Source organism: Aotus nancymaae, unplaced genomic scaffold (assembly GCF_030222135.1).
Source record: "Aotus nancymaae isolate 86718 unplaced genomic scaffold, 86718_ANA_hifiasm-v0.15.2.pri h1tg000053l, whole genome shotgun sequence".
Lineage (NCBI taxonomy): Eukaryota > Metazoa > Chordata > Mammalia > Primates > Aotidae > Aotus > Aotus nancymaae.
Window position 1 is genome coordinate 8,291,194 of NW_026988467.1, and position 21,038 is coordinate 8,312,231.

The 21,038-nt window shown below is 45.2% G+C and overlaps 1 protein-coding gene across 2 annotated transcripts in view; it reads right to left on the bottom strand.

Moving 5' to 3' along the window:
- Positions 1–406: 406 nt before the first annotated feature.
- The window catches only part of MTOR (mechanistic target of rapamycin kinase), a 150,982-nt gene continuing 130,350 nt past the window's right edge, over positions 407–21,038 (bottom strand). For both annotated transcript variants that reach the window (XM_012473670.2, XM_064363267.1), the window contains 15 exons: positions 20,736–20,918; positions 20,129–20,263; positions 19,741–19,915; positions 17,640–17,775; positions 15,673–15,820; positions 14,948–15,070; positions 11,779–11,861; positions 10,190–10,262; positions 9,610–9,684; positions 9,101–9,236; positions 6,497–6,562; positions 3,543–3,623; positions 3,183–3,263; positions 2,045–2,150; positions 407–1,366 (listed from right to left, as the gene is read on the bottom strand). In XM_012473670.2, the coding sequence (XP_012329093.1) occupies positions 1,351–1,366; positions 2,045–2,150; positions 3,183–3,263; positions 3,543–3,623; positions 6,497–6,562; positions 9,101–9,236; positions 9,610–9,684; positions 10,190–10,262; positions 11,779–11,861; positions 14,948–15,070; positions 15,673–15,820; positions 17,640–17,775; positions 19,741–19,915; positions 20,129–20,263; positions 20,736–20,918 (1,617 nt within the window). In that variant the 3' untranslated portion in view covers positions 407–1,350. The remainder of the gene's footprint in view (positions 1,367–2,044; positions 2,151–3,182; positions 3,264–3,542; positions 3,624–6,496; positions 6,563–9,100; positions 9,237–9,609; positions 9,685–10,189; positions 10,263–11,778; positions 11,862–14,947; positions 15,071–15,672; positions 15,821–17,639; positions 17,776–19,740; positions 19,916–20,128; positions 20,264–20,735; positions 20,919–21,038) is intronic.

A 21,038-nucleotide genomic window follows, 5' to 3' on the forward strand; every position in this document is an offset into this window, starting at 1 on the left:
GTGATACTCACCACTGCTGTGGATACCATGCTTTCACAGCAGTGCCTTGCACTTCCTCTTCTGCTGAGAATGTCCCCACTTGTTTCATCCGACAGACTCCTACTCCTCTTTAAGACCCATGCCAAATGGGCCCTTTCCATGAGGCTTTCCAGGCTCACCCACTGGAATCCACGCTCCTACCTATGCCCCATACACGGCTCTTCTCACCACTTGGCTGGGGTGAGTTCTGTTCACTTCTGTGGCATGCTGTCTCCACCTGTCTGGCCTGGGAACAGTCTGAGGAGAGGGACCATGTCACGTACCCCGTTATGTCCTTTGTCATCCCTCCTACAAAGCGAGTGTTGAAAGAGTAACTGCTTCCTTTTTGAACTGATCAAAATTATGACTAAAAAGCCACTCATATATGTATGTTTAAAATTCTGATGTCGTTTATTGGCACAAAAATTATTCTGATACAACATGGTGTCTAGACATGGCTACACTTTATACTTTGTGCATTTAGTTGAGTATTTGTTCTGCTCACAATTCCCAATATGTCGAGCCCTTCCCTGTGTTCAGCACCTCCAGGACAGTGTTTCTGTTTTCCGAGCCCTTGCTCTAAACAGTATTCTGACCACTGAAAACATCCCAGACCCATGCTGTGGAAGGCCGGTGTGGGTGGCCCCACTGCACAGTGATCCCCTCTGTGCATCTGCTCAGCTGAGGCCGCCAGCGATCTGAATAAACTCCCCTACTAGCAGTAGGGTCTTGGATTGAAGCGTGTGAGTCGCAGCGTCATTGGGTCTGATGGAAGACAGACCTTTTGCACTCATTTTGGCGTATCTTGCAAACATTTCTGCTGCCGTCCACAGACCAGTGAGGTCTTGGGATGGGTGGCAGGGGTGAGGTTGGCATCTTCCGCATCTTTACAGTCCAGGATCCTAATCCATGTCCTCCATGACCTGAGGCTTGTTGGCTGTGCTGAGTTTGCTGTACCCATGTTGAGAGGAGCAACTAGGTCATTCTTCCATCAGTACTTATGATGAGTTCTCTTATGAGTTAAGTCAAAACCCGTATTTCTAAAGTTATGGATCTTCTGTTCCCCAAAATGAATGGCTTGATTTATGTGGTAGTACTGTGTTTCACTGTCCTGGGGACCAAATCAAGCCTTGTGTTTCTGACAATATATTCTTCAACAGCAGCTAGAAAGTTGGTTCAAACCAACTTTTAATATACAGTAGTTCTTTTCATTTACATTTCAAAATATTTAACAAAGTCAAACTTTTTCACCATGGTTTCAGTTTAGTGGAAGCATTTACTAATGTACAAAAGCCTCAGAAAAAAACATGACGGGCACATCTGGGCCTCCAGTTACCAGAAAGGGCACCTAAGAAGGCAGATAGAAAAGGAATATTTTAATAATTTGAGCTTCTTCAAAGCTTTATGCAGATAACTTGAAAATGAAAAGACCAAGGTCTGACAACCCTAGGGTATTCCCTGAGTTCTCCCACAGCTAATTGCATGGGACACACTCATCATTTCCAGTCAAGGGCTAATGCCCCTGAGGTCCCACAAGGACACTTCCCCAGTGCCCGCTCTCTCAAGTTTCTGCCTTCAAGCATGCCTCAGGCAATTAATCAAAGCACACCCCAGAGTGGTCCTTGAGGTTAGGCTCCCAGATCATAAATCTGTCTTTTTATCTCCTTCTGTCACTGCTCTAGCTTTTTTGTTCCTTTGCCCTTCCTGTATCTTTGCACTGGACTGACAGCAAAACCCAAAAGGAACCCCTCACAAACAAACAAGCCTTGCCTATTTTCCTAAATCACTTATCTTAATGTAATTTCAATTTATTTTAGTGTTTGCCTTCCAAATATGCATCCATATTTCTCAATTTTTTTTTGTAACAATGAGCATATGTAGTGAGCACAAACTTGTAAAGAGATCTGAGTCCTAACTGCCCTTTACAGATGCCCCACCAAATCTCTTTTTGCTACCCTGGCTTTGAGGCCTAGGCTTGGGTCCTGATTGTTTATTTTAACAAAGTCCGTTTGAGAGCCTCACTCACCAGCCAATGTAGCACTGGCAGAGGTTTTCATGGGATGTCGCTTGTTTGATGAGCAGCTCAACTTGTGTTGGAACATCCAAAGTGTCATCATGAGAGAAGTCCCGACCTAGCACAGGAGGAACAGAAACATTTCACTCTTTACCTGGCAATCTATGTACTTCTTCTCCCCTGTTGGCTTAACTGTCTATGCCAACAGCTTTTCCTCAGACATGGAGATGAAGGATACATCATAGTTGAATTTGAAAAATTCAGCCAGGCACAGTGGCTCATGCCTGTAATCCCAGCACTTTGGGAGGCAGAGGTGGGTGGATCACTTGAAGTCAGAAGTTCGAGACCAGCCTGGCCAACCTGGTGAAACCCTGTCTCTACTAAAAATACAAAATTAGCCAAGTGTGGTAGCGCATGCCTATAGTCCCAGCTGCTCAGTAGCCTGAGGCAGGAGAATCACTTGAACCCGGGAGGCGGAGGCTGCAGTGAGCCGAGATCGCACCACAGCACTCCAGCCTGGGTGACAGAGCGAGAATATCTCAAAAAAAAAAGAAAAGAAAAATTCGGCTGGGCACAGTGGCTCATGCCTGTAATCCAGCACTTTGGGAGGCCAAGGTGGGTAGATCACTTGAGGTCAGGAGCTCGAGACCAGCCTAGCCAACATGGTGAAACTCCATCGCTACTAAAAATACAAAAAATTAGCTGGGCATGGTGGTGGCCACCTGCAATCCCAGCTACCTGGGAGGCTGAGGCAGGAGAATCGCTTGAACCTGGGAGGCAGAGGTTGCAGTGAGCCAAGATGGCACCATTGTACTCCAGCCTGGACAACAGGAGTGAAACTCTGTCTCAAAAAAAAAGACATGATGATTAAAAAACATTTCCCTGAATTTGGCTGATTTTGGACCCAACAGAAATTTACTCACCTCCTGAGTTAAATGAGATTTAACTAATATTAAGTACTGTTATCAGTCATCAGAAAGAAGAATCAGAGACAATGTTTAACTGAAGACCTCAGAGACACTCTTTGTCAGCTGCATGGTGTCAAAGCTCGTCACCAACACCACTGGACATGGCGCTGACCGCCACTCAGAGAGACGAAAGTGTGCTCAGATTTTATGTCCCTTCTAAGTTAACACATACACACACTCACCAGTGAGCTTATCTCGAACCCTGTTAATAATCTGAATAGCTTTCTTATTTAGGGCCTCTGGTTTCACCAAACCGTCTCCAACTGGAATACACAAAAGTAGAAATAACAGTGAGAGTGGGAGCAGGACAACAGGTTCAGTGGGTGCCCTGTTTTTCCTCAAGTATTCACTTTTGTAAGTGTGGAGCAATCCTTCCTCTGTGTCCATCTTTGTCCTCAGAATATAATGAGAAATTCATGGAACCTTTCCTGCTCAAAGGCGGTTTTGTTGCTTCATCTTGTTGACCCCTCTCAGGGTATAACACAGCTGCTATTTTCTTAATGAGCTAATCATTGGTGCAGCTCCTCCGAGGCTGAACTTACTGAAAGAATGAATAGATTCTGGCACTGTGGTCCCCGTTTTCTTATGGGCTGGTTCCCCAAGTTCCACACCGTCCAGAATTTCTATGGGAAAAGAAATCAATTAACAGAGAATTCAAACACCAAAAGGCCACTGTTGTTAGCGTCTAATTCTCGACACCCTCTATTCCTTCAACACCTGTCCTCCCTACCCTACAGGGGAAAAGAGAAGGAAAGTTTTACGTTACTCTTTATGTATTTCAACGTTTTTAAGCTGGACACAGCTGTCACCCCAGCAACTTAAGAGGCTGAGGTGGAAGGATCACTCTGTAGCTGATTTTAAGACCAGCCTGAGACTTCATTTCTAAAACAATTTTTTAAAAATCTGTAAAGCCATTTTCAAATGTGAGTTAATAATTACTGAAGAAAAAACTTGGTGCTTATCAAAACTGAAACACGGATTTTCAGGCAAACTGCATTAACAAAATAAAAAACTCACAGGAATAGGAACAGAAGCATAGGTCAAAGGCCTTGTGATAAAATGTGTTTGGACAAAAACTGGTAACATAAAGAAAATTAACTTTGGAATGTGTCACACACAAGGTTGAAATGTTATTCCTTGGAGGGATTTTCATATCAACTCTGGGTAGAAAAAGTCCTCAGGGGTTAGGTTCACCTCCAATGATTATGGCTTTCAGCAGAGAAGAGTCTGAAATCAGAATTATGAAGTTTTTCGATTTTGAATGTTGTCCTTGTACACTACAGACCTTCTGAATGAAGGAGTGATAGTTACACTTCTTCTTTTTTTTTTTTTTGAGACGGAGTTTTGCTCTTGTTGCCCAGGCTGGAGTGCAAAGGCGTGATCTTGGCTCACTGCGACCTCCGCCTCCTGGGTTCAAGGGATTCTCCTGCCTCAGCCTCCTCAGTAGCTGGGATTACAGGCATGTGCCACCACACCCGCCTAATTTTGTATTTTTAGTAGAGATGGGGTTTCTCCATGTTGGTCAGGCTGCTCTCGAACTCCTGACCTCAGGTGATCTGCCCGCCTTGGCTTCCCAAACTGCTGGGATTACAGGCGTGAGCCACTGCGCTCAGCCTGGAATTTAACTTTTAAACAACCAGATCCACCATTTGGTGCCAGCAGAACTGGCTGTCCTCATTCTCTTCTGCACGCTGTAGGCAGCATATAGGAGCCACTTGAGAATGTACTAGGGAGTTGGGCCCTGAGAATGAAGCCAGTAAGTCTCAGCACACTTCATTTGAGACCAGCCACCAATATAAGCTACCCCAGAGACCGTGGGTCCTATTAGCCTAGTGATTCAGGCATTCCCAAATCCTGTCACAGTGTCCACATATGATGTAATAACACAGTGGTCCCAATTTCTTGCCTGGAACACCCTTTTCCTTTCTACCCATCAGATTCTGTCCATTCAATAAGGATAAATTACCCTTTGGCCAGCGTGGTGGCTCACGTCTGTAATCCCAGAACTTTGGGGGGGCCACGCAAACAGATCACTTGAGGTCAGGAGTTTGAAACCAGCTTGGCCAACATCTCTACTAAAAATTCAAAAACATTAGCCAAGCATGGTGGCATGCGCCTATAATCCAGCTCCTAGGGAGGCTGAGGCAGGAAAATCGCTTGAACCCGGGAGGCAGAGGGTGCAGTGAGCTGAGATTGCGCCATTGCACTCCAGCCTGGGTGACAGAGCAAGACTCTATCTCAAGAAAAAAAAAATTACCCTTTGCCACGTGAAGTGATGATTAGATGCCACCAATCCAAGTGCCGTCTTCACAGCTGCAGGTCACAGTGAAGCCTCCTTTTCTGAATCCCCTTCTACTGCACACTAAAGCCCCCACAGGCACTTGACTCCATGGCAGGGTGTACTGCTCTCTGATTATTTCATGCATGCTGTGGTCAATTCTGTAATGCTGTTCGGTGCTTCTTCAGGCAACCACTGTACCTTACATTTTCTTTTTGCACCCCTAGACAATATTTGGCTTAATTAACTAGTTGTAAGTGTTCTGTAAAGATTTGTAGAGAATATTTACTTTTTTTACACCCCAGCAGTAATTCCTGAAGTCTGAACTATGTAGGGTGTTGCTAAATGTCATGAAGAAAAAATGGGGTCGGATGGGAAGGCGGGGAGGAAGGGAAGGCTAAACAGTTTTACTAAAAAAAAAAAAACAAAAACAAAAAAACCCAAAACCAATAACTTCAATGTTGTGTGTGGTGGAAACTAATACAAATAAAATAAAACAAAGTTAAACAGCTTGACTCGAACACTCCTGAGAGGTTTCAACACATAGAAAAAGTACTCTGGCTCTCGGGGGGACACAAGTCTTCCTAGAACCCTGCTCTGTGAGTCACGCTCCTAGAAACACTGTTCCATGTGGTTCCAGGGCTCCTCCCAGCAATGCAAATAAATTTTTGCTGCCTGCATCTTCCCATTTCTGAGCTATTATCAATGCTTGAGGACCAAGGTAATACTGTTAATAATTACCCCAACCCAGACACCATTAGTGGGCTGATATTGAGACTTACTTTAAACTGTGTTTTTACAGATAGATTAAAATCAGATAGTTTGATAAAAATTTTGGAGCTTCAGGTGCCCACTCCATGTGTGAAACAGTAAATAAAAAACATATTAGCTGCTTGGTGCTCAGTAAATATTTCTAGACTGAGTATCTGAAGTCTGATTAAATGCTTATCAGGTGATATGTTGGCAGTGACGGCACCTTTGCAAAACTATCACTGTCAAGAACCGAGAGAAAACTAGGTTTACTTCCTTCACATTCAGTAGCCATTACTAGTTATGCCTCCCACTGGCAATAACAAAGCCCACCCCATTCTAGAAACACTCTGGACAAGGGGGACAGCCTCTGTAACCTCCAGCAGGATGCACCCACTGACTGAAGCCCACCCTATTCTAGAAACACATCTGCACAAGGGGAGAGCCTTTGCGACCTTGTGCACCCACCTACTGACTGGCCAGCAGAGTAGGAATCCGTCCTCGTTCGGGATCGCTTGTTGCCTTTGGTATTTGCTAGAGAGAGAAAGAAAGAGTATTGAAACGTGCTTCAAATTTTGACTTGAAAGAAACTTGGTTGAGGCTGGGCGAGGTGGATCATGCCTGTAATCCCAGCACTTTGGGAGGCCAAGGCGGGTGGATTGCCTGAGGTCAGGAGTTTGAGACTAGCCTGACCAACATAGTGAAACCCCATCTCTACTAAAAATACAAAAAATTAGCTGGGCATGGTGGCAGGCACCTGTATTCCCAGCTACTCGAGAGGCTGAGACAGGAGAATCACCTGAACCCAGGAGACAGAGGTTGTGGTGAGCTGAGATTGCACCATTGCACTCCAGCCTGGGCAACAAGAGCCAGATATTGTCTCAAAAAAAAAAAAAAGAAACTGGTTGATATGATACTTTCTTCCAGTCATAAAAATACAATTTTTCCTAAAGCTACAGCCCCCAAAAGACAGAAGAAGGCAGATATATTACTCGGGAATAAGTGGGTGGGTGTTAGCATGGGATGTGAAATCCAGGGGGATACTCTGTACTGTTGATTTGGACTTAGACAATGTAATATAGACAATATAAGGTCAAAGTATGATTTAATTTCAGTGGATTAGAAGCTCTTTACTTCCCCTGAGGTGGTAGAACAAAGGGTAGACGAAGATACTGCTGTCCCAAATCATAACTGTTTGCATTTCTTATTAAAATTTTGGCTTGCCAGACCTGGTGGCTCACACCTGTAATCCCAGCACTTTGGGAGGCCAAGGCGGGCAGAAGGGAGGCCTAAGGTCGGAAGTTCAAGACCAGCCTGACCAACATGGAGAAACCCCGTCTCTACTGAAAATACAAAATTAGCCGGGTGTGGTGGCACATGCCTGTAATCCCAGCTACTCGGGAGGCTGAGGCAGGAGAATCGCTTGAACCTGGGAGGTGGAGGTTGCAGTGAGCCGAGATCACACCATTGTACTCCAGCCTGGGCAACAAGAGCAAAACTCCATCTAAGAAACAAAATTTCAGCTTACTAGAGAAAAATTACTAGAATACTTGGTTAATATTAAAGAATATTTTAGTATCTAAATCGATGATGGTGTTTCCAGCTGTCAGAACTTCCCCGTGCAAATGTTATGCAATACACGGGAATGTATCTCAGGCTGCAGGCTTGAAGGGGCATAGGTTTTGTAAAATGTTATATGCTGGATACTGCTAATTTGGGAGGCTGCCAATCCCAGCTTCCACACACTTGATTTTATTTTTTATTTATTTTTAAAATAAAAAAAAATTTTTTTTGAGACAAGGTCGCCTAGGCTACAGTGTAGTGGCATAATCATAGCTCACTGTGCCTCAACCTCCTAGGCTCAAGTGATCCTTCTGCCTCAGCCTCCCGAGCAGGTAGGACTACCAGCTTGTGCCACTGTATCCACCTTAATATGGTTTGGCCGTGTCCCCACCCAAAATCTCATCTTGAATTGTAATCCAAATTGTAATCTCCATTTTGGGGGAGGGACCTTGTGGGAGGTAATTAGATCATCGGGGTGGTTCCTCCATGCTGCTCATGTGATAGTGACAGAGTTCAGAGTTCTCATGAGATATGGTGGGGCTTTCTTTTTTTTTTTGAGACGGAGTCTCTCTCTGTCACCCAGGCTGGAGTGGAATGGCACAATCCTGGCTCACTGCCATCTCTGCCTCCCAGGTTCAAGCAATTCTCTCACCTCAGCCTCTGGAGTAGCTGGGATTATAGGCACCCGCCATCATGCCCGGCTAATTTTTTTTGTATTTGTGTAGAGACGGGGTTTAACCATGTTGGCCAGGCTGGCTTAAACTCCTGACCTCAGGTGATCTGCCTGCCTTGATCCTCCAAAGTGCTGAGATTATAGGTGTGAGCCGCTGCACCAAGCCTTTGTTTTTTGAGCAAGAGTCTCACTCTGTTGCCCAGGCTGGAGTGCAGTAGCATGATCTTGGCTCACTGTAACCTCCGCCTCCTGGGTTCAAGCAATTTTCCTGCCTCAGCCTCCCAAGTAGCTGGGACTACAGGCGCCCACCACCACGCCTGGCTAATTTTTTGTATTTTAAGTAGAGATGGGGTTTCACTGTGTTAGCAGGATGGTCTCGATCTCCTGACCTGATGATCCCCCCGCCTCAGCCTCCCAAAGTGCTGGGATTACAGGCGTGAACCACCACACCGGGCCAATCTGGTGGTTTTAAAAGGGGCTTTTCCCCTCTTTGCTCTGCACTTCTCTCTTCTGCCCCCAAGTGAAGAAGAATGTGTTTGCTTCCCTTCCTGCCAGGATTGTAAGTTTCCTGAGTTCTCCCAAGCTAAGCGAAACTGTGAGTCAGTTAAATCTCTTTCTTTTATAAATTACCCAGTCTCTGGCAGTTCTTTATAGCAGTGTGATAACATACTAATACATGCCAAATTTTTTCAGTTTTTGTAGAGAGGGGTCTTACTATATTGCTCAGGCTTGTCTTGAACTACTGGCCTCAAGCAACCCCTCTGCCTTGGCCTCCCTAAATGTTAGGATTATAAGCGTGAGCCACAGAGCTCAGCTCCCAGGCACTTGATACTCACTGTCCATCAGTCTCCAGTTCAGCAAGGGGTCATAGACAAAGGCTTCCAGCACAGCCATGACACTGTCCTTGTGCTCCCGCAGCACCTCCATCACCGTGTGGCATGTGATTCTGTAGTTGCCATCCAGGCCTGTAACCTAGAAATGGGACAGAGCCACTCATCACAGGAGTTACTAACTCTCCACCCAAAGCAAGCTGAGGGGGTCTGTTACCCTCACTTAGGAAGCAGAAAAGCAGACACAGGCCATACTGATGTATCAGGCTTAGAATGTCTTAGGAGAAGTAATCAGGGCAGGATTGTGGTCCACAGGAAACCAGGTCAGAGGTGAAGTGGTAAGCCTTTCATAGATAGATCATTTCTAACACAATAGGCAATAACAGAAAACTGCTACAAAAATCACATAGGCATTTTTGGGAACTGATGAGCTCTAACAAGCAAGTGTGTCCTCAGAGAAGGTTGCAACTGTCCTGATCCCATTTCCAAGCAGCTCGTTCCCAATATCCACTTACCTCCATAGCATTGGTCAACATTCTTGTTAGTCTAAATGGAATCTTCTCTGGAAACTTCTCTCGGGTCATAGCAACCTACAGAATAATAAATGGGAAAAGCCCAATCCATGTTTATTTTCTTTACCTGGAGCCAGATGGAGCAGGTGGCTTTCCTCTGCATCACCCACACTGATTTTAATTAGAGCAGAGAAATGAAGCAGCTTTGGGTTTAGTGAGAGGACTTGTCACAAGGATTTGAAAGACAACTTAGAAAACAACAAACAAACAGAAAAGAAGGAAAAACAAAAAGGAAAAAGGACAAATGTGCATTGTGCCCAGGCCCTTGAACAACAGGCAGTGTGGAGAATGGGGGCCTCCTCTGCTCAGAGAGGGCGTGTGAACAGCAGCCCTTGCCCCAAGGGGGTTAGAGTCCAACTAAGAACCCAGATTTCATTTCTTAGACTGACTTAACTACAGCATTGGTAGGAGTAGCAGGGGTAAAAGTGAGGCAGTTTAGGCTTAAGTTTGCCTAAAGTGTCAGAGGAGGGGGAAAAGTGATCACCCGGGAAGATGAGGTTGGGGTTCTAGAACATGTGTTCACCTCAAAGCAGTCTCCAAAGTCAATGTGCAGGATCTTCCCACTCAGACGGTCCAGCATCAGGTTGGATGGGTGTCTTTGAGAAACAGCAGAGAGATCAGGGAGGGATCAACAGAGAGCACAGATGAAAAATATCAATAAGTACGTGATACTGTAAGCTAGGAGTTGATAAATGACAGCCCTCGGCCAATCCAGCCCCTCCATCTCTGCTTCTACAAGTCCAGTTTTACTGGAACACAGCACGCTCCCTTGTGTAGACACTGTGCTCCAATAGCAGAGTTGAGAAGTTGTGACAGAGACCACAGGGCCCACAAAGCCTAAAACAACTTATTAACGGGCCCGTTACAGGAACAGTTTGCCGACTCCTACTGTAATAGGGGTTTAGGTGTGTGAATCACAGGCTGTCCCACTGTACTGAGATACTGTGCTTTTCTGGGGTCTTTGGTGACCTAGTAAGTAGTTTCTGGCAGCACTGGCACTTTCAGGTGACAAGGCTCTATCATTTTTACTGAGCAGTAACAGGGTCTCTTCTCCTTAAGCCTCTGAGCCAATCCCGGCCACCACGTGCCTTTCATCAACAGACATTTTGCTAGACTTTTTTAAATAAAAATCTATTTTTGTGGGGTAAAATTATTTTTACTCTCAAATAGAGTAAAAATAATCATGCATGAGACATGATTCCAGGAGAAAAACAGCAGACATCAGAGAACCAGTCTCTTTTACATTCCTGTGAGTCCATTTCTGAACATTCCTAAATTAATTTTCAGTCAGTATATTTTAACTTATTATGCAAAAATATCAGAAGGATCTAATTTGGTTGGTTTCAATTACAGAAATGATTTAGCACAGTGTTTATTGACAAATGTTTATTGAATCATAAAAAATCAATACGTTAATTTTTTTTTTTTGAGAGTCTTACTCTGTCGCCCAGGCTGGAGTGCAGAGGTGCGATCACAGCTCAGTGCAGCCTTGACCTTCTGGGCTCAAGTGACCCTCCCACCTCAGCCTCCCAAAGAGCTGGGACTACATGTGAAAGCCCCCATGCTTGGCTAACTATTTTGTTTATTTCTTGTAGAGATGGGATCTTGTTATGCTGCCCAGGCTGGTCTCTCATATTCCTGGGCTCAAATGATCCTCCCACCTCAGCCTCCCAAAGTGCTGGAGTTATAGGCATGAGCCACTGAGCCTGCCCTGTAATACAGTTTTTAATCCATTAAGCCAACCGAAGGAGAAAGTAGTATCCTTGAACTATGTGGGGCTTTTTTGAGATGGGTCTTGCTATTGCCCACGTTGGTCTCAAACTCCTGGGCTCAAATGATCCTCTTGCCCTGGCCTCCCAAATAGCCAGGATGACAGGCATGAGCCACTGCACCCAGCTTGAACTATTTTTCCTTTTCTTTACTTTGATGTATTGTTCTGATGGCATCACAACCAACAGGGAACTAAGGCTAATGTTGTAAAAGAGACCTTACATACACAATACCAATATTTATTTACCAAAGAGCCATATATTTAATTGGAAAACCAAATGAAACCATTCAGGAAAACTACAATGAAGAAAGAAGACTAAAAAACCAAATTAAATTACTCACCTATCTCCCAGGCCTAAAATATACCCAACCATTGACATGACCGCTAAAGAACGGGTATAATTGGTTCTTCGGTCAAACCACACCTAGAACACAGGAGCGCATGTGAACTAAGGCTCTGGAAACTTTAACTAGTAACAACATAATTATACTCTAATAAGCTATCTTTTGTTTGTTTTTTGAGACTGAGTCTTGCTGTTGCCCAGGCTGGAAGGCAGTGGCTCAATCTTGGCTCACTGCAACCTCTACCTCCCGGGTTCAAGCGATTCTCATGCCTCAGCCTCCCAAGTAGCTGGGATTATAGGTGCCCATCACCACTCCTGGCTAATTTTTGTAGTTTTAGTATAGATGGGGTTGCATTATGTTGGCCACACTGGTCTTGAACTCCTGACCTCAAGTGATCCGCCTGCCTCAGCCTCCCAAAGTGCTGAGATTACAGGCCTGAGCCACTGTGCCTGGTCTAATCAGTTGTTTTGTTATGTCCATCAATAACTGGTTAGAATGTATAACATTATAAATACCTCATTCACAATTCTAACAATGAACTATGCCTTAGAATAAACTTAATTAGAAATGTGTAAGACTTAAAGATCTGAGTAAATGAAAAGTATCAGTTTAAGGCTATCCGCTTATGATTATAAAGATGTAATAGCCTCAAGAAAAAACACAGATAAAAATAGCCCCTGAGAAGGGACTTGTATTAACAGCATGAAACTTGAGAAACAGGCAGAAAGAGCAATGAATCAGAAGAGGACCCCTAGAAAGAAATCCAAGGACATATAAGGATTTAGTATTCAGGCTGGGCAAGGTGGCTCACGCCTGTAATCCCAGCACTTTAGGAGGCCAAGGCAGGAGGATTGCTTGAGCCCAGGAGTTCAAGACCAGCCTGGGTGACACAGTGACACTTGTCTCTTAAAAAAAAAAAATATATATATATATATATATTTTTTTTTTTTTTTTTGAGATGTAGTTTCACTTGTCACCCGGGGTGGAGAGCAATGGTACGATTTCAGCTCACTGCAACCTCTGCCTCCTGGGTTCAAGCGATTCTCGTGCCTTGGCCTCCTGAGTAACTGGAATTACAGGCACCCGCCACCACACCCGGCTAATTTTTTATATTTTTTGTAGAGACGGGGTTTCACCATGTTGGCCAGGCTGGTCTCGAACTCCTGACCTCAGGTGACCCACCTGTTCAGCCTCCCAAAGTGCTGGGATTACAGGTGTGAGCCACTGCACCCAGCTTAAAAATAATTTTAAAAAAATTATTATTATTCTTTTGAGACAGGGTTTTGCTCTGTCACCCAGGCTGGAGTGCAGTGGCATGATGTGGCAGCCTCATTCTCCTGGGCTCAAATGATCCTCCCAAGTAAGTAGCTAGGCTTACAGGTGTACACCACCATGCTTGGTTAATTTTTTTTGTAGAAATGGGATCTCACAGAATAGGTGTAGGTGCTTATACCTGTAATCCCAGCACTTTGGGAGGCCAAGGTGGGTGGATCACTTGAGGTCAGGAGTTTGAGACTAGCTTGGAAAACATGATGAAATCCTGTCTCTACCAAAAATACAAAAATTAACCAGGCACGGTGGTCCTATAATTCCAGCTACTTGGGAGGCTGAGGCAGGAGAATTTCTTGAACCTAGTAGGCAGAGGTTGCATTGAGCTGAGATCATGCCACTGCACTCCAGGCTCGGTGAAAGAAAAAAAGAGAGATGAAGTCTCACTATGTTGCCCAGGCTGGTACTGAACTCCTGGGCTTAAGCGACCCTCCTGCCTTGGCCTCCCAAAGCGCTGGGATTATAGGTGTGAGCCACTGCGCCTGGCCAAAACAATTTTTTCCTTTTTGAGATGAAGTTTTGCTCTTGTCGCCCAGGCTGGAGTGCAATGGCATGATTTCTGCTCACTGCAACCTCCGCCTCTTGGGTTTAAGCGATTCTCCTGCTTCAGCCTCCAGAGTAGCTGGGATTATAGGCATGCACAACCACGCCCAGCTAATTTTATATATATATATTTTCTTTTTTTGAGATGGAGTCTTGTTCTGTCCCCAGGCTGGAGTGCAGTGGCATGATCTCGGCTCACTGCAACCTCCAACTCCCTGATTCAAGCTCTTCTCCTGCCTCAGCCTCCCGAGTAGGTGGGATTACAGGCACGTGCCACCGTGCCCAGCTAATTTTTGTATTTTTTAGTAGAGATGGGGTTTCACCAAGTTGGCCAGGATGGTCTTGATCTCCTGACCTCGTGATCCACTCACCTCGGCCTTCCAAAGTGCTGGGATAACATGTTTGAGCCACTGAGCCCAGCCCAAATACAATTTTTAAATAAAATGATATAGTATTGCATGTAACCTGTGCACAACCTCCCTTATATCTCAAATCATCCTGAGTATATATAATACCTAACACAATGTAAATGCTATACAATGTAGTCATTTTTTAAATTAACATTATTTCTTATTTTTTTTTTTTTTTTTGAGACGGAGTTTTGCTCTTGTTACCCAGGCTGGAGTGCAATGGCGCGATCTCGGCTCACCGCAACCTCCGCCTCCTGGGTTCAGGCAATTCTCCTGCCTCAGCCTCCTGAGTAGCTGGGATTACAGGCACGCGCCACCATGCCCAGCTAATTTTTTGTATTTTCAGTAGAGATGGGGTTTCACCATGTTGACCGGGATGGTCTCGATCTCTTGACCTCGTGATCCACCCACCTTGGCCTCCCAAAGTGCTGGGATTACAGGCTTGAGCCACCGCGCCCGGCCCGTTAAATATATATTTTTAAAATATTTTCTATCATGGCTGGTTGAATCCACATATGCAGAAGCCACAGATATGGAGGGCTGACTGTATATCAAAAACCAATCCAAACCAAACAAAAACCCCAAACCAAAGAACACACCCTTAGCAAACTTTAAAAATGAAGTTAATAGGAAATTTGTAACACATGTAAAAAAGACAACCATCTTTAATATATAAAGAGTTCTGGAAAAACATTAAACTACTCTTTCTAACTCTGTGAACTTGTCTTGCTTGCCCATTTCAGTTTTGTTAGAAAGTCTGGACATGCTCTACAGTCAATTACAGCGAAGAAGAGCCACTGTGTGCACATGAACAGACGGGAAGGCCACCCTATTGCCAGTGGTGGTTCCAGGGGAGCGCAGGCCTGCAAAGCACAGTGGCCTACCTCGGAGCTGGGGCTTTTCAGCCACAGCAGCTTGGCCAGGTCATCTCCAGCTGTATTATTGACGGCATGCTCAAACACCTCCACCTTCTGCATCAGAGTCAAGTGGTCATAGTCCGGAGCCATCTGCATCAGGACACAATTGTTCAGTAAGAGAGCAGCCTGAGACACATAGGGTACGTCCAGGAAGAAACAAGGCTTAGGGTCCAGGCAGAGCTGAGTTCTAATTTCCCCATCACAGCCAAAGGAGAAGGGAAATAAGAACATGGCAAAAGGAGAAACAAAGTAACCACTCTAACCTGATGACCACTGGAACCCCAAGGCATAACAGAAAAACATGAGACCTCACTTCAGTAGAGCCCTTGTGTGCAGATGAGAGTACTGGAAGTTTCAAGGTTTTGGATAACAAGCAATTCTCTTATTACTTACACATCTACTAAACATGATTCTCCAGATGGCCAGTGCTTTGTATACATTAGTAAATATATGGTGCTGAATATTTATCTGCCTTGTCTTCCCTAGGAAGGTGAAAAGAATTTCTCAGTTTAAGGGTCCTTCAGTTTCTTAGAAGGTATCTGCTTTAGGACTCACTTTATTAAACCTTCTTCAAAGCTGATTCTCTCAAAGAGATTTTTCAGTGACAGAGATATAGAGAGGAATTAGAAGAGCAGTTCTATGGAATTCCCTGCCATGGAAGGGGTGCTGGCTCTTATGGCCGCATCACATACCCGCAACATGATGCGATGTTCAATGTTGAGAAGGATCTTCTTCTTCTCCCTGTAGTCTCGGATGAGGGCGTGCAGCGTGTCACAGTGGGGGACCCAGCCAATGAGGCCAGAGTTGGTTGATAAAGGGATGACGGCATATCTCTGGATGCTGGTGCCCACAGGAAAGCAGGGTTATTGTATCGTAAAGGAAGTAGGGCTTTTACCAGTTTGCAAAGGGAAAGGGAGGTCAAAAGCCCAACTGAGTATACCCTTGGTCAGCTCAGGACACAGGCAGACTATTTTTAATGAGCCCCCTGTACCAGGCTGGTGTGAAGTGTGTATTGAGGGACGCTTTGTAAAGAATAAGGCATCACAGAAAGTCCACTGATGGTGCAGTGAAAGCAACACGGTCTCCTCAACCTGCCCAACGAACTCATGGCTTTGGGGGAACAACCAAGTGACTAAGACTGAAATACCTCTCAAGTGAATTCTCGTGGTGTTAATAATAAGAGCAGTGCCAGAGTACTGATGATAGGAAAGGTTTGACTTTTACCCACAAGGGGTGAGACCCATCCCATCTGCAGACTCTCCAGTCTACCTGTCACAAATTGCTCCCTGCTGGATTCTTTGGAGGTTGTTAAAGGCATTTCCCAATGAGAATACCCTTAAAACTCTGGAAGAACTTGGTTATAAGTTAAGTTATAAAATTTTATACTTACTTGTTCATTTTAAAAACATTTTAAAAATTTTATTTATTTATTTACTTTTTGAGACAGGGTCTTGCTCTGTTACCTAGGCTGGAGTGCAGTGGTGCCATTACAGCACACTGCAGCGTTGACCTCATGGGCTCAAGTGATTTTCCTGCCTTTGCCCCCTGAGTAGCTGGGACTACATTGTCTCCAGCTAATTTTTAAAATTCTTTTGTAGAGACAGGGATTATAGGCGTGAGTTACTATGCCCAGCCTATTTTTATTTTTAACTTTTTTGAGAGACAGGGTCTTGCTTTGTTGCCCAGGTTGGAGTGTAGTGGCACACAGTCTCGATCTCCTGAGCTCACATGATTCTTCTGCCTCTCTCTCCTAAGTAGCTGGGACAACAGGCATGAGCCACCATGCCCAGCTGATTTATTTTTTGTAGAGACAGGGTCTCAATTTGTTGTCCAGGATGGTCTTGAACTCCTGGTCTCAAGTAACCCTCCTGCTGTAGCCTTCCCAAGTGTCAGGATTATACGTGAGCCATCATGCCTGGCCACTTAATTTTGTTTTTTTCCTTACCTTTCTCTTTTATTTATTTATTTTTGAGCTGGAGTTTCGCTCTTGTTGCCCAGAATGGAGTGCAATGGCATGATTTCGGCTCACTGCAGCCTCTGCCTCCTGGGTTCAAGCGATTCTCTTGCCTCAGCCTCCTGAGTAGCTGGGATTACAGGTGGCCACCACCATGCCCAGCTAATTTTTGTATTTTTAATAGAGACAGGGTTTCACCATGTTGACCAGGCTGGTCTCGAACTCCTGACCTCAAGTGATCCACCTGCCTTGGCCTCCCAAAGTGCTTGGATTACATGTGTGAGTCACTGCGCCCAACCACCTTTTTAATTTTTTTAAATAAATAGAGATGGGGTCTCTCTATGTTCCTTAGGCTGGACTTGAATTACAGGGCTCAAGTGATCCTCTTACCTTGGACTCCAAAAATGTTAGGATTATAGGCATAAGCCACAGTACCCAGCCTTTTTCTTTTTCTTTGAAAGAGATGGTCTTGCTCTGTTAACCAAGTTGGAGTGTAGTGGTGCAATCACAGCTCACTGCAGCCTTGAACTCCTGGGCTCAAGCCATCCCCCTGCCTCAACCTCTGGAGTTCCTGGAACTATAGGCATGAGTCACCGTGCCTGGTTCCCTAATTTTATAGTTTTTTGTTAAGGTATAATATGAGACAAATGTAGGAAAAAACCAGAAGACTTCTCAAATCGTTGCCATTTCAGGGTTTCTGAATACCTGAGGTTTTTCCGAAGAGATGTTGGGTCATTGGCCAGAAGGGTGTTAACCAGGCCAAAGAGCTGCATCACACGCTCATCCTGCCGCAGATCTTCATGGCCTTTTAGAAGGAAAACAAACTCATGCCCGTTGCTGCCTGTAAGGAACAGTGGGAGCAGTGAGTGCACATCAGAAGTTCTCAACTCCAGCTGAGAGCACCACTGCATTCAAGAGATCCCACAGACTACATATGCCTTACCTAATCACACGTTCCTCACAAAAAGAAAAAAACAATCCTTACAATTGATTAAAAGAATGGCCTTGCTTTTTATGGTTCCCAATGACCAATGTTATCAAATTAAAACAAAACAAAACCCGTTTTTGAGGACCAGGAATGATTAGGCACAGAAATGATCATTCCTGTTTTTTGACCCACTCTGTTCTCCTCTGTTCTGAGAAGCCTGACTTCTATAGACCGCATCACCTGGGATCCCACTTGGGCATTGCCAATGGTGGAGGGGTACCAGCAGGAGATCAGAGGATGGCTAGAGGGAGAGGTCAGGATATATGCCCCCTACAACCAGCCTGGCCCCAGTTCTAGAAGCTGCTGTACCCCTGTCTCTGGGCTGCAGCCTCTGCTAGATGGCCTCTCTGGCATGGTGACAGTTCTTGCTGGGCTCCTTGCCCTTCCAGTTCTGGAGTGTGGGGGTGAAGGCTGAGTAACGTTTTCTCACTTGTGCTTGTTCACGAGCGCTCCTTATTGATTCTCTTAGCTTTGCTTACACCTCTGGAAACAATTCCTTTGTTAAACTCTCTTTAATTAAATACCCCAAGAACCAGCCTGACCCACATTTTGTTATCAGAAGACAAGAGCCCAGGCAGAGACAATCACCTGTGGACCACGATTAATTGGTGTTGGTGAATAATCACTGCATTTAAGAAACATGAGCATTATTAAGAGCGAGAGGCCGGGCTGGGCGCGGTGGCTCAAGCCTGTAATCCCAGCACTTTGGGAGGCCGAGGCGGGTGGATCACGAGGTCAAGAGATCGAGACCATCCTGGTCAACATGGTGACACCCCGTCTCTACTAAAAATACAAAAAATTAGCTGAGCACAGTGGTGCGTGCCTGTAATCCCAGCTACTCAGGAGGCTGAGGCAGGAGAATTGCCTGAACCCAGGAGGCGGAGGTTGCGGTGAGCCGAGATTGCGCCATTGCACTCCAGCCTGGGTAATGAGCGAAACTCCGTCTCAAAAAAAAAAAAAAAAAAAAAGAGCGAGAGGCCGTCAGTGACTCACGCCTGTAATCCCAGCACTTTGCAGGGCCAAGGTGGGCAGATTGCCTGAGGCTGGCAGTTCAAGACCAGCCAGGCCAACATGGTGAAACCCTGTCTCTGCTAAAAATACAAAATTAGCCGGGTGTGGTGGCACATGCCTGTAATCCCAACTACTTGGGAGGCTGAGGCAGGAGAATCACTTGAACCTGGGAGGTGGAGGTTGCAGCGAGCCAAGATCGTGTCATTGTACTCCAGCCTGGGCAACAAAAGCAAAACTCTGTCTCAAAAAAAAAAAAAAAAAAAAAGCAAGCAAGAGGCCTCAAAGTGCCACCACAGCACTCAGGCCTCTCTAAAACATCCCCCATAGGTAAGGCTCTATCTGAAAGGAAATTCCAGAGGCCAACTGCTTATCAAATCTCACTGTGAGATTCATTTGTTCATTTTACACAATCATTTACCACACAGACTATGATGGTTAAAATATATATATATATATTCATTCAAGAGCCAGAAGCCCCCTTTTCAGAGGAGCTGGCTCCTTCCTGGCCTCATCAGTTCCCCAACATCTGCCCTCCACTGTCACTTCTCTGCCTTGCATGCCTTGGTCATTCCCTTTGTGCATGATCATCATGCTTCACATAAGCCCAACTACATGAATGAACTGTAGAGTCCTGAGGACATAATGAGAAATTCGCTTGTCCTCTATTTTCCGCTCAACGAGTATGGTAGAGACGCAGTTAGGATAGGTGAGCAGTGGGAACAGCAAGCCATAATTTCAGAAGAGGGAAGGGGGATCAGCCAAGGTAAGAGGGAGAAGTGGGTGACAGAAGTGCACAATGGTCCTTACCCATAAGTGTCAATTTCCGGGGCCTCTGCTTGGATGTGATGACTTGCAAAGACGGTGCTATGGACTGAATGCGAATGATTGGCTGGTTGGGGTCATATGTTCCTGGCACAGCCAATTCGAGGTCCCGGCACATCAGAAGTTTTGGGGAAACATACTGCAGCTCTAAGGATGTGAGCTGTGAATAATTACCAAAGGATTTAGTGTTCTGCCTCCAGGGAGGAATTTAAATGCAATTTAAGTATTTTTCAGTGGATTGCTAATAACAATTACTTGTCCCAAAGCAGAAGTAAAACCAGATGCTTTGGAATGAGTGTTAGAACATTCATAGACAGCAAAATAGAAAGGACTATATTTGCAGTTAACCCTGCCAGGAGCCTGAAGATCCTACCTGAGGCAGCTGCTTTGAGATTCGTCGGAACACATGATAATAGAGGTCCCAGGCTTGAGTGAGGTCCTTGACATTCCCTGATTTCATGTACTTCCTGCACCATTCTTGGGCCTCCATTAAATCTCGACCATAGGCCTGAGAAAGAAAGCAGGTATATTTTCAAGTGGTCAAAGTCTCAACCAAGCCAGGAGGCAAAATCCCCAGGCTGACTGCAGAAATCCCTCAGGAGCCCACTGTGGCCTGAAAACACTGGCAGGGGGCTGGAGAGAGCAAGAGCAGAGGCGCAGCCCAGAAGAGCAGCATGGCTTACGGGAAGCAAGGGTGAGAGGAGAGACGAGACAACCTCTTGAGAAATCTTGGGATTTTCCAGTTAAAATTCAACAGGGTCCTTGTAACTCAATGGCAATTACATTTCTAGTGCTTTTATGCTCTGTGGCCTCCATCAGAGCTCGTTTTATTAAAGTCAGTGGAAAGGCTAGAGGAAAAGAAGTCTGACAAGGGCCTTGGGTCATGTCCTTTCATTTTTTAAAAACTTTTCTCTTTTTTTTTTTAAGTGACAGAATATTTCTACAGGGTCATGTCCTTTTATGTTTTTTTAATCCCATACCTGATTAAAGGATGTTTCCTTCAGAGTCTGGGGGCCCCTTTCCATCATAGCATGCAAGGGCTCCAGCACCTCAAACATGCCTTTCACATTTCTCTCTCCAAAGTACAAACGAGAAGCCTCTTCCAGGCCTTCGTGCCACATCTCATGCCAGAGGATGGCCACTCGGATCAGCTCCTCACTCACCTGAGGCCAAGGGAAGAAGGAGAGAAGCACCAAGGATCAGCTAACCTCAGAAAGGTCTGTTTTGGAGAAACAGGAGGTCCTCTTTCCGGCAGTAAGAGGGAGTGCACAGCACCATTTCGA